This window comes from Esox lucius, chromosome 19, assembly GCF_011004845.1.
Source record: "Esox lucius isolate fEsoLuc1 chromosome 19, fEsoLuc1.pri, whole genome shotgun sequence".
Taxonomy (NCBI): domain Eukaryota; kingdom Metazoa; phylum Chordata; class Actinopteri; order Esociformes; family Esocidae; genus Esox; species Esox lucius.
In genome coordinates, this window is record NC_047587.1 from 9,642,006 (window position 1) to 9,655,739 (window position 13,734).

Sequence of the window (13,734 nt, forward strand, 5' to 3'; positions counted from 1 at the left end):
ACACACACACACACACACACACACACACACACACACACACACACACACACACACACACACACACACACACACACACACACACACACACACACACACACACACACACACACACACACACACACACACACACACACACACACACACACACACACACACACACACACACACACACACACACACACACACACACGACTTCTGTGTTTTCCTGCTCTTGGAAAGGCAGTGTCCATGGATGGTATTAGGTCAGGGTTGCCGTGAGTGTAGAGGTCAATAGAGGGATGTGGGATCCAACCTCCTGTGAGCCCCCCCTGAGAGTAAACCAACAGGCCCGAGGCGGAGAGCGCTGCCTGGCCAAACACAATGGAGGCTGGGAGAGATGGCGGCTTCCTTTAATTGTGCACCGCTTCCACTGATTCTACGCTTCAAGCACCTTTTTTCCCCCGTGACGGAGTTCCCTGCTCCCTCTGTGTGATGTACATTATCTGACACATTAGCGCACTGCTCTCCCAAACCTTGTGTTGACCACTACCTTAATAACCACTTAGGTCTATACTTCTTATTCTATTCTCAATTGTTTTCCCCTAAACCTAAACTCTGTGCCCGTTTTCCCCAGAGGGGACCTGATGAATCAAGCGAGAGACTATCCATTGCACAAAACTTTATTACATTAGAAGGGGGTGAAGAGAAAAAAGAATATCATAAAGTGCTTTTCATTGAGGAGAAAAATGGAAGGCAAATGGCATTCGGAAGACTGCCAGGGAAACTGAATACAATACCTTTAAGACCAGAGGAGAGGATGCCGTAGAAACAACATCATTGTGACATTGTAACAACGTAAGTCCATTCCAGTCCATTGGCTTAGTGAGCTAGTCATCTGTGGGTCACAACACTACAAGGCTGCTTCGAACAGAACAGAAACTGTGCCCAAACACCAATCGATATTACTCTGCTATGGCTAATCATTCTTAAAGGGCAGTATTCAGAGGTTCTAAAAGGGAAGAGAGGCAGCACAGAGCAGCCTGAGATCAACCCAACCAAGGCCACTTGGTAGTTAACAGAATCATCCAAGGAAATGTGACTAAGGAGAAAGAAAGCGGTGAGAAGATATCAGCTAAACTGATTGCAATTAACAAAGTAGAAAAGACCGACAGTGCATTAAAAGTTTTGGACTGACAGCAGACAATTAGAATGATATGTATCGTCTTAAAAGACAACCGGTTGAATTGAGGCAGTATTTCCCCCCATTCCATCTAAAACTTGAAAAGGAAACATCACGAAACCCTTGTGCTCCAGGCTGATTATTGATTTCACTGTATCACTACAGTTTGTACACCAGACCAGACTTGAAATGACGATTACAGTCTGTAGTCTGGGTCGGGCCACTGTGGGGTGGAGTATGGTGGCTAGGTCATGATCTTCTTCTTACATTCGACGGAGCAGAACAGCTTGCCCTGCACGACCATGAAGCGCACGCCCACCAAACACTTGGCACAGCCGGAGCACTGGAAACACTGGGGCTCAGCGTGCCAGTGGAACGCCTCGTAGGAGACACGCTGCGCCTCCGGGTCCACAGGCTTCTGGCAGGCCACACACACCTGGACAGGGGACAGAGATGGGGTCAGAGGGTCACACACACACAGGGTCAGAGGGTCTCACACACACCTGGACATGGGACATGGGTTACAGGCTCACACACACACACACACGTCATCATGACATTCCAGAGTGCGTACCACAGCATGGCTCTTCATGTAGCAGGGCTTGCAGACGGGCTTGTTATTCTCCATGACGTAGGTCTCTCCAGCCAGCACACAGTCACAGTCAAAGCAGCAGAAGTGCTTCAGGTGCCAGTTCTGGTCCTCGGCCTGTGTGTACTCGTTACTGAAGATCAGCTACAAACACACACACACACACACACACACACACAACACACAACACACAACACACAACACACAACACACATTATAGACCAACCATGAATTCCATAGACGATAACTAGTAGAGGTGATGCCCTGGATCTCCCTCACCACCACGCCCACCCACCTCATCACATCCTCCGCAGCGGGGCTTCTCACTGTCTCCGTAGTGACGTCCACAGTAGAGCTGCCCCTTCTTCCAGAAGTAGATCATGTCCACCAGGAGCTCAGAGCAAGTACAACACACAAAGCAGGCGGGGTGCCACAGCTTGTCGTAGCCGGCACGCTCGGCGAAGACTGCTGGCTCCCCCTGACTCATGGGGAGATGGCAGTGGTGGCATGCCTGGAGGATGGGGGGGGGGGGCAAGGAATCCATCAGAGAAGGCATTAGTTAGCCCTCAGTAAAACAATAGCCCTGCAGCATGGCCACATACTGTTCTTTTGTAACACTGCCATGATCTACTTCAATCATCATGGCGGTTCCCTAAGCATTCACTGACTTGGCATAATGAAGGGCATATGCTTGCTTTGCATTCAGACTAAACTTTATCTTTTTATGTATTTGAGTTTCACATCAAAACCCTAGTAAACAAATAAGTATGTAGACACATACAAAATGTTTTGGCGAAATGGGATGCCCTCATTTGTACTCCTGGCTCCATCTTGTGGCCAGTGAAATGTACAGCATGTCCAAATAACATTGTGACTGTTTTACATCACCCCATCTGACTGAAGCGTATTCTATGTGAATGTACAGACACAGAACAAGAGGAAAGGAGAGAGACAGAGAGAGAGGTCGAGACTGGAAAGGGCTGCATCTATCATAAGCATTCACGACATGACAAACTTCAAACGTAGGAGAAGTTTGCTGAAACGTAAAAGCTTTTAACACCTCACTCAGTCTCAAGTCTCTGATCCAACACAACGCTTCCTGGCCTATGAACTGAAAGGAACATTGCCTTTGACCAGACATGCTGGTTGCCTTGGTGTCCTTGATCAGAATTTTCACTTATGGATTTAAAAGGACTGGATGGGTTAAAGGATAGGAGACAGGAGACCACATCCAAGAATCAGAATCCACGATCAGCTTTAACACTAAATAACCTCCCTCAACCTCTACAGCCCTTCTCCCCCACCTCTCCCCTCCTCTTTTACCACCCCCACCTCCTCCTTTACCACCTCCTCCTCCACCACTCTGGGTTATATACTTACATAGTGTCCACAGGGCCCTGCCTGATGAGCTCCAGTGGTGGCTGCAGTACCCATGTCTCCTGGTCCGGGTTGTCCTGCCCCAGGGTAACCTCCAGACTCTGGTCCCCTTGGTCCCGGCAAAACCCCAGAACCGGGACCAGCACCTGCAGATCCAAAAGCTCCCACAGCCCCAGTTTCACCAGCCAGGGCAGGGCCAACCTTTGACCCCCGACCCCCACCTTGGTTTGACCCAGGACCTGTTGCCATCCTTGGGTCTCCCTGTCCTGGTCCTCCCTGTCCTGGTCCTCCCTGCTGACCTGGAGCCTGTCCCATCTCCTCAGGCAGTTTAACGTCTCCCACCCCCAGGGCCTCGTCCTTGTACTTGCGGACATACTGCTGCATCTGTTTGACCTCTGCGGGGGTCAGGTCGTGGCACTTGGCGGGGTCCTGGTCATGCTCCGGCAGCTGCACGGCCATCTGATGCCTGCGGTAGGCAGCGCCCTGCGTTCCAGAGATGGGACGCCTCTCGGGGGGCAGGAGCTCAATATAACGCATCGCCTGATGAAGGCAGAGTGGAGAGGAGGAGATCAGGATTGTATTAAGGAGAGGAGGAGATCAGGATTGTATTAAGGAGAGGAGGAGATCAGGATTGTATTAAGGAGAGGAGAGACGGGGGGTGGGGGGGGTATATCGGAGGCAGCGACAGGAAGAAAGGATAGTAGTACAGAGATCTAGACACATACATTTGTATCGACTGGGATGTTTTGTATGCCAAGAATCAAGAACAATGGGATTTGTTAAATACCGTCATGTTCCTTAGATAAATGTATTAGTAAATCACGAAGCTGGTCCATAAATACTTTTAAGCAAATGACAAAAGCTATAAAGAAGCCAATGCCTGTTGAGGAACATGAAGAGAGACAATGCATGACCTCTAGAGGACAGTGTCTTTCATTACACTGATGAACAGCCTGGTTTACATAGAGCTGTGCACCTTGGGCCTGACCTAGTATCAGTTTAGAACATATAGCAGGAATACCATTAATAACACGCATAGCCTCTTAATGGGGGAGGACAGGCTCACAGTGATGACGAGCAGAGAACAGGAACTAACACGTCAACCAGGCGGTTCTGATCAGCCTCACCATGTACTGTCTGACTCCAGGAGGCACCCATTCACAGGTGGCGGTCTTCATAGGCGCCGCATCCTTCACCACACTGACCGCCACAGGTTTGGTCGTGGTAGCTGGCCCAGCACTAGCGCCACCTCCGCCGCCAGCACCTGCGCCAGCCCCGGCCCCGCCTCCACCGCCAGCAACAGACCTGGCCCCAGCTCCTGCCGCCAGGCCGGCCCCGGACCCAAATCCCGGGCCAGTGCTGGTTCCGGTGGCCACGGGGCCGCCATATGGAGGACTGTATGGTACAGCGGTGGCTACCGCAGGGCTGGCTGAGACGGACAAGGTGACCTGGCTGCTCTGGTATGTGGGGACGCCATCGGTCTTCAGCTTGGCCATGAGGCCCGTGTACTTGGTGTCCTCGAACAGCTTCCCCACCTTCCTGTCGTCCTCAGAGTGCATCTGCACATCGTGCTCGGCCAGGCCACACTTACAGTTCCGGCAGATCTTTCTGGAAATTGGAAAGACGATGCTTAGGAAAGGTTTCGGTTATTTTCTCTAAAGTGTTAACACTACTCTTTTCACAGCCTTGGTGCAGAAAGAATCTGCGTGGTCGTGGATTGGGGGGGTTGCAGAACAGCGAGTCGCAGATGTCTATTCATTCCTTCGACTGTATCATCATGTAGCACTGTTATTTAAAATAAACTGTGCTGTAAAGTCAATTGAACTCTAAAATGAATCTGCACTCTACATTTAACTGAAAATTACATTAATTTGTACTGTGAATGAAACTTAAACGCAAATTAAACTGAAGTGATCTGATGTGGGTAATGCTACATGAAAGGTAATGTAATGAAATGATCTCTGGAGAAAGCTGTGAAGACATCTGGCTGATCAAACAGGTGTGATGTGTATTATGTCACAAACAACTGGGTCATTTGCCTTCCTATCGAGCAGTCCCACACAGTCCTACCGTAAAACGTTAAATAATGGAGTCAGATTTATTCAGGTATATCATAAGTTACCTGTAGTTCCACCAAAACATTATTCGCCCACAAAGGCTGAACATTTAACACCACCAAACATTTTACAAACTGTGATATTCACTGAAGAATGACAGAGTGAAGAATAAATGCTTAATAGAGCAGAAGTGACTTGTCCTGGCACAGCTCAAACTTATCTCACCAGCTATGCCATTAGCAAGGAATTCAAGGCTTGCTTTGACATGAACTCACCAGCAGATATGGAACAGATCTCTGTTTCCCCATCTGAATGAGTAGCCATTAATCAGGAATTAGACACTAGTTATATTAGTTAATAGTATGAAAGACAAAATACAGGCTGCAAATGGCAAAACAATAAATAAATAATACAACTAAAGTGTTAAAATTGGGCTTAGAACATAGGTTTAAGGCTAGGCATTAGGGAGATGTGAATTTTTGGGTCAGGCCTCAGTACCCCACAAGGATCAAAAGACAAGTCTGTGTGCGTGTGTGTGTCAAGTCACTGTTTAAAATCCAACATGCTGTACAGAGCCAAAACAACAACACTTCGGTCAATGTTGTGGGGCTCCCGTCATGTCAGCATCACGCTCCTGCAGGAGGTTCAGGACAACAGAGAGTATGACCTGGGGAAGAGCGACCATGGCCCGTAGGAGATACAGTGTGCCCCAGAGTGACTGCCAGTAAACAGTAACAGTCCACTGGCAGCCGGGAAGGTCTACCCGACCCATCAACATCTCCCATCTAGGGAAGCCGGGGATAATGGGCTTGTTTACATTACCAGGGAGGGAATAAAACGCCAGATAGACTTTACTTAGTTGGCATAATCTTTTCCATTACATTTGAATTTACATTGACATGTTCGAGACGTACCGAGCAGGACTCTGGCTGTCAATTGTGGGAAAATCAAGCAATATGCGTCCGCGCTAAAGAGAAAAAGGTTCAGACCCAATTGTCTTCATACTTGTAAAACACTATCAAAAATATGGCACAGGCTACCTTGGAAGGTGGCATCGCGAGCTGTCAACATCGGGAAGTTTACACAACAAAACCTTGGATATGTTATGAAAAACGCAGCAAAATCTAAAGAAGCCCGAAGGCTCCACCCCTGTGGTTGATAATCAGTGTGGGCGTTCATTCCCTCAGACTGGGTCTGCCCGACATGAATGGCCGTGACCAAATCCCCGGCGTGGCATTGTGGAAGTTAGGTGTTGCCATAGTGACCAGCCACCACAGTGGGCACCCGGGGCGCGTGCCTTCAGGAAAGCTAGCCGAGTGTGGTTAATACAAGGGGGATGTCGGAGACAGGAATGTGTCTTGGTGTGACGGGACAGTGGGACATTTTCAAGAGTTATGGGACCACTTTAAGACCGTGTTGTGGGTCTGGGAACCAGACAGGAAGTCTAAGAAATGTAGGTCACTAAAGCTGCACAGAGGTTTTGACCAAAAAGACAATCACAGTAGACAAAACAAGGTCCAGGTGCAAAATCGTTTCCGGGCCTCTAGGAGAGCGCTGATGTGGTTCATACTAAATGTAATAAATGTAGTGTTACCATCCTCCTTTTCTCCCTGGTTGATTCAACAGAGAGAGACACAGCAGTGCATTACAAACCTCCAGAAGTGCAGCTCAAACCCCTCACATTTGTCCTTGCATTTCAGGCAGGCGGCTCCAGCACCGATCTCATGGCCCAGGGTCATCTGCCATCAGAGAAAACATGTAAGTGCTTGACCTTCATTTTAGTTTAGGCTTACAGTGCAGTTATTTGGCTTAGCTGTTTTGTAGTTGCTTTAGGGGGGTCTCATCAAATACAATGGTTGACAAAAATCACAATGTTCTGTTACTGTCAAGCTTTTACATTTGCACAGCAACATTTCCAAAAGAGATGTAAGACAAAACAATGTTTTATTGAATTCCAACAGAGTAACTAATGTCACATTAATCCCTAATCCAATAATCCCCATCTCTCAGATGTAATCCCACCAACACTAACAACACTGTCTACCCTAAACTCACGGCAACCATTTTCTCCTTCTGGTTCCTTTGCTTCAATGCTTATTTTGATATCCATTCAGCCCCTTTCAAATCTGATCACCCTGTTGTTTTGCAGGATTATTTTCCATGTCCAGTGAAGATCCTGCATGCACAGACTAGGATTAAATCAAGAGCTGCAGTAGCAATTCATACTGCCGTTATCCCACCTTCACATTTCCATCAGTCAGACTAAAACGTCTCCACATCCACACCAAGTGTTGTATTTCCTGCACCATCACGGATGCCTGAGCCCTTATATGGTCGAGGTTTTCACAGCGTTGAGAGGCAGCCCCACAGGACACATTCCCACACGGTTGCATCTCAAATGGCACCCTATTCTAGACGCAGGGCCTAATGGGGCCTGGCCAAATGCAGTGCACAGCCAAGGGGATAGGATGCCAATTTGGACAAAGCGGAGCACCCTCTCCTGTTTGGAGGAAGGCGTTTTATTGGCTAAGGGATTCCTGGATGTGAAGCAAGAACCCCATTCTGCCTCCTGGAATGTGTAGTCGGCCACTACAGAGGAATGCAAAGCTAAAGCCAGACGAAAACTCGAAGGGTGTGACCCTGCACATTATATTTACATTAATAATTGTAACACTCTTCTGCACTCACCAAAAACAGACCTCTCACACCAGGCTCCATCTAACTGGGTTTCTAAACATGGTTTCTCTCTCAGCATCGATGACACCGTTGGTTCTCCATCCCTTCCAGGCACATAACCTTGGCGTCATTCTGGACTCCACGCTCTCCTTTGATCAGCACATTAAACGGACTGGGAAATCTTCATTCTTCCATCTCCGCAACATGGCCAAACTCAGACCTTCCCTCTCCAGCCCTGCTGCTGAAACCCTAATACTTGTGTTCATAACCTCCCGTCCAGACTACTGCAACTCCCCACACACAAGCATCAACTCTACATCCCTCCATAAGCTCCAAATGGTTCAAAACTCTGTGGCAGCATCCTCCGTGAGTTAGACTGGTTTCCTACAGTATCCCCCAATGCATTGACTACAAGATCCTCCTACTGACATAAAAAGCCCTAAACAATATTGCCCTTGCCTACTTCTCTGACCTTCTTTCATATCACCCTACACACTCACTCCGTTTCGGTACTGCGGGCTACCTCATAATCCCCAAGTCAAAGCTCAAAGGCTTTGGTGACCAGGCATTCTCAAGGGTTGCTCCTAGGCTCTGGAACTCTCTCCCTAAAACTACCCATAACCCGAGTCCATCCCCATCTTCCAGCAACACCTGAAGATTCATCTGTTCAAAATCACCTACCCTAGCCATGCCCAATCCAATTCTCTCAATTTTCTGTTTTCCCATGGTATTTTGTTGTTTGTTTCTGTTACATGTTGATATAACATCTCCATGTTAATTTTGTAAACACGTCTTTGGGCACTTGAAAAGCGCTATATAAATATAATGCATCCTCATCATCTATCAAAACACTAGTCTGAGCTGGTCTTCAATGTAGCAGTTTTGATCTAGAATCCTGGTCAGTTTGGGGGTCCCATAAGTCATTTGTCGATACCTCCTTTCCAGATGCCACCAGTGGGAGACATTACGTCAGAAGCCAGACAAAGTATGGACCTGGTGTTTAATCTCCAACAAAGCACTTAGACAATGAGTTAACCAATGACACAGTGTCTCATGAGTCACCTGCCATGAGTCACAGACTCAGGCCAAGCCAACGACAAAGAGCAACCAGTACATACTACCCCTACAATGCTACAGCGTGCCATTAACCCTGGGTTAGGACCACCCTGTTCCTGGGGGGCAGCAGGATATTCAGGGGTCTTCACCAGTCTGGAAGACAAGGAGTGACTCATTTAGTCAACCACTGAACTGACCGGCCTGACAGAGCAGAGTTTACATTTTAGTCCTTCAGCAGACACCCTCTATACAGGGTTAAGTATCTTGCGCAAGGGCACAGCAGCAGATGTTTACCGTGTCGTATCATGCATTCGAACCAACAACCTTTGGGTTCTTCGTTGTACATTAACTACTAAGGTACTTACCACCCCATCACTTCAGTGACTAAATTACACAGCTGGCCTTTCAGCTCAGGAATGGGTTGCCTACATTGGCACAGGCCTATACTTTCTGGCAGTGTAACGTATTAGTGAAGACGAGTGAGCGTGGGCCTACTTGGTCCCTAGTTTGTGCCTACCATTAGCCTAAAATAACTTTAGAGTATTATCATAGTAGGCTTTACAATAGGAATACGTAACAAAGACAATGGCACACCTGTCCAGAAAAGTCAAGCCAATATAATATAATAAGCAATAGCTCTAATTCTTGAGCAATTTATAATCCTTCAATGCAATGGCAAGAGCTTCAACACAATTGTTTTATAGAAAATAGTATTGTTGGGTGAGTAGTATGAAACTGGGACATTGAGTATTGTGAAAATAACAAATTTAAGAATTCAAGTAAAAATACACCGATCCGACATAACATTTTGACCACCTGCCTAATATTGTGCAGGTCCCCCTTTTACCGGCAAAACAGCCCTGACCTGTCAAGGCATGGACTCCACTAAACCCCTGAAGGTGTGCTGTGGTATCTGGCACCAATATGTTAGCAGTAGATCCTTTAAGTCCTGTACTGTAAGTTGCGAGTTGGGGCCTCCATTGATCGGACTTGTATATCCAGCACATCCCACAGAGGTTTGATTGGATTGAGAACTGGGGAACTTCAAGGCCAAGTCAACAACTTGAACTCGTTGTTGTGTTCCTCAAACCATTCCTGAACCAGTTGTGCTTTGTGGCAGGGCGCATTATCCTGCTGAAAGAGGCCAATGCCATCAGAGAATACTGTTGCCAGGAAAGGGTGCACATTGTCTGCAACAATGCTTAGGTAGGTGGTACATATCAAAGTAACATCCACATGAGTGTCAGAACATTGCCCCAAGCATCACACTGCCTCCGCTCAATGCCCAACTGGTCTGCCGCTACGCAGCCCCATACGCAACAAACTGCAATGCACTGTGTGTTTTGACACCTTTCTATCAGTACCAGCATTAACTTTTTCAGCAATTTGAGCTACAGTAGCTCATCTGTTGAATTGGACCACACAGGCCAGCCTTCACTCCCCACGTGCATCAGTGAGCCTTGGTCGTCCATGACCCTGTCGCCGGTTCACTGCTTTTCCTTCCATGGACCACTTTTGATAGGCACTGACCACTGCAGACCAGGAAACACCCCATGAGGGCTGCAGATCCTTACGCTTTCCCATTTTTCCTGCTGCTAACACATCAACTTTGAGGACAGAATGTTCACTTGCTGCCTAATATATCCCACCCACTGACAGATGCCATGATAACGAGGTTATCAGTGTTATTCACTTCACCTGTCAGTGGTCATAATGTTATGGCTGATCGGTGTATAAACTGTGCCATTCTAACAATACTCAACTTAAATTAAATCGTATTGAGCACCGACAATGAAACACGTTAAGATCCTTTGGTCCAAAGTCATATGGGGCTTAACACAGTAGAGACCTCATTGATGATTAGTGATCTAATAATTATCGCGGCTTCACGCTGGTCATCTACTGAAAAAGTGAAAGAGGCCATTACTGCGAGTTTGCGACCCTTTCACTTGACATGACGCGCGGGGGGCAATCCTTTTGTGGAAGCGCGTGGACCTTGATGACAGCTGACAGACAAGGGTAATGTGTCTGAAATAAAGCCCTTAACCGCCTTGACAGCAGAATTAATCCTCTGGAGTGGAGAAAAACTATCTTGGTCGGCATGTCATATACTTCGTAGTTGTTTAAAGATCAGGGACTACATCAGAATCAAATGTGTGTACCTAATTTAAATCATAAAATATGCTCCATTTGATGTTCCCTCGGCAGTAGCCGAGTGGGTAGTAAACGAGTGGAGACAGAGACACCCGTCCTCCCCCAAACATTCAGCCGCTAAAATATTAAACAATACCAAATCACAAACGCCGTCTTCTTTGCAAGCAAGGTAACGTTAACTGGATAGAAGATGACACTGCGGTACTAGACATCAAATTCAATGACTTTGATAGCTAGGATGCACCTAGGGCGTTGCCGTGTCTCATCTGGCACTACACAGGCACGAGGACTTACCTTCTTTATTTCTCTTTCTACCTCCATTTTCACTTCGCCGAATTGTGTTTACGTCCTGATGTAACTTGCAAAAGTACAATAAACACAAAAAAACGTTACTGACTTTAGCCGGACACCAGTCTTAAACAAACCCGAGTTATTACTCTACGAGTTTTCCTCGCCACTGCTTCTTCCGGCACCGTCCCGTTCATCACAGAGAGGGAGTTCTATTATCTGTCCCGGTCCGAAGGTTAGTCATTTTTGTACCGGGTGAAGGTTTCTGTGGAAATGGGCCGACTTGCTCAAAACAATGTTTTCTTAATTTACACACGTGTTGTAATAAGTAGGAATCTGCGTTATCATATTGGAATTATTGCTATTAATAAAAACACTATCTGCCCTATCAAAGAAAACTACTTTGAAAATGCAAAGACCTGACTCCTGGGAAGGCCAATAAGCAATTCATCACCTGGGGAGGGGGACGCATCGACGGACATGGATCTCCTGGTCTGATCAAGCTCTTGCAAAACCGTCAGGTGCTAGGTCCTAGTTGGACAAGCAATATGGATAAAAAAGCAGATAGACAGTGCAGATGCTTCGGAAGGCTTGTCGCAATCTTCCATTCTATCGCATTCGTTCAGGTTTTTTTTTTGTTTGTTGGAAATCTCTGTTTCGATAAGACAGGGCAAAATTACAGAAGAAAGAAAATGTGTATATATACAAAAATAAATAATAAAGTCAAACACATCGAAACGGCGTTCCTCTTTACTTTTGCCCGACGATGCTAAGGGCCAGTTGAACAAAACTCCCTGTTTGTCACCATAAAGGACTTTCGCTACATCTTTTGTTCTCCAACTCTTGACCAATACCAACTGAATGAGACACTCATAAAGTTAAGGATAGCCAATCACCGTTGGGGGGAGTCCTCCTCCACGGTGAAATAAATAAGAGACAGATGAACCTGAAACTAAATGGGAAACTATCAGAAACTGAAGTAAAAAAAAAAAAAACTGATAATTTGTGTAAATTCTCAAATTAATCAGTGAGTCTAATTACATTTACAAAGCTGTTTTCACACGAGCAGTTGCCACAAGGTGCTCATCCAGTCGCCCACCCGGAAACCCTAAATATACCGCAACAAAAACCTCGCAAGCAATTTCGTTTTCTTTATCGCAAGCAGGATTTTGTATCTCTAGAAGTTTGTCCGAAAAGTGGGAAGGATAATATTGCATGTGTGACTAAAAAACTATTGATAAAGGATTATATGCTTTTAAATATAAGTGGGTGTGTGGTGCTAACTTATACATGTGTTGTTGTGTTTTTGATACAAATCTATCGTGGTTGTGCTGCTCGTAAATTATTAACTAACTTGCAGATATGGAAAAACCAACAGGCTTCTTAGCTTTGTCATTCTTATATCAGCTAGATTACGTAAAACGGACAAGTCACCCTTTTTAAACATGCACAGCAGGCAATACAGAGACATGGTAATGCATACCATTTTAATCTGAAATAAAAAAAAGGCCCTAACTATTAACCAAACTTACTTTTCATTTTCTCAGTAAACACTGAACTGTTATACTTCCTTATTGTCCCTACACTAGACGCCAGCTACTGCGAACAGGAACAATGATATGATCAGTGATATTTCGAAGTGTAGCTGCTGAAAAGGACCGAAACAGATCTTATTACATTTAACTTTTTCAGTCACTTTCAAGCATTAATTGACAGGAACGTGTGGAAATGCAAAGTTAGGAGTTATTGCTGAATGAGCAGTGGCCTGTATTTGAACACATGCTGCAGAGGTACATGTGCACAGGAAGTAGAAGCTTTGACCTCTGGACCACTCTAAACCACAAAATAGCTCTATTTTAACTTGAGAGGAAGCACCACTTATGTTTTTCTCAACTGTAAGAGATGGCGTAAACCAACATAACCACATCTGTTGTAATTTTCATTTTTTTTTATCCAGCTCTTTAGTGGAAAAAGTCTGAGGGATTGGCATGGATAAATTACAATTTATTCCATGATAACTAAGCATAAAACATCTGTTTTTGCCTGAATAAAATACCTTACTCCAATTATTAATATAGTAGCTGTTAAGCACCACTATAAACAGTTCCTTTTAATATGTTGCACTTAGTTTAAATTTAGCTATGTTGGTGAAATTGTTGCAAAGTTTGTGGCTACAACTTCCTGACTAAAGGCTCAACAAATTCATGATATTTCCTTATGAATGCATTCTGAAGCATTTGTAGGTCTTATAGAGAGTTTATAAGCTAAAGGCCAGAAGTTCATATTGGTCACTGGAGAAAATATTGGATCATGGTTCTACTGTTTTGGTATTTACATAATCATATATGATATACTTTGTGGAATTTGTTATGCTTCCT

The 13,734-nt window shown here is 45.7% G+C and overlaps 1 protein-coding gene across 1 annotated transcript; it reads right to left on the reverse strand.

The window, feature by feature from the left end:
- Positions 1-641: 641 nt before the first annotated feature.
- tes (testis derived transcript (3 LIM domains)) lies at positions 642-12,110 on the reverse strand. Its single transcript, XM_010883600.3, has 8 exons — positions 11,811-12,110; positions 11,363-11,621; positions 6,836-6,921; positions 4,253-4,733; positions 3,129-3,665; positions 2,044-2,259; positions 1,734-1,892; positions 642-1,595 (listed from the first exon to the last, which is right to left on the reverse strand). Exons 2-8 carry the CDS (start codon positions 11,387-11,389, stop codon positions 1,404-1,406), a joined length of 1,698 nt encoding a protein of 565 aa, XP_010881902.2. The 5' UTR covers positions 11,390-11,621; positions 11,811-12,110; the 3' UTR covers positions 642-1,403.
- Positions 12,111-13,734: the final 1,624 nt, after the last annotated feature.

Coding starts and splice junctions, on each gene's coding strand:
- tes (XM_010883600.3), bottom strand. CDS start 11,389: ATGGAGGTAGAAAGAGAAATAAAGAAG. Junction 4,734..6,835: donor TTTGAGCTGCACTTCTGGAG/GTTTGTAATGCA, acceptor TCCAATTTCCAG/AAAGATCTGCCGGAACTGTA. Junction 1,596..1,733: donor ACATGAAGAGCCATGCTGTG/GTACGCACTCTG, acceptor TCCCCTGTCCAG/GTGTGTGTGGCCTGCCAGAA.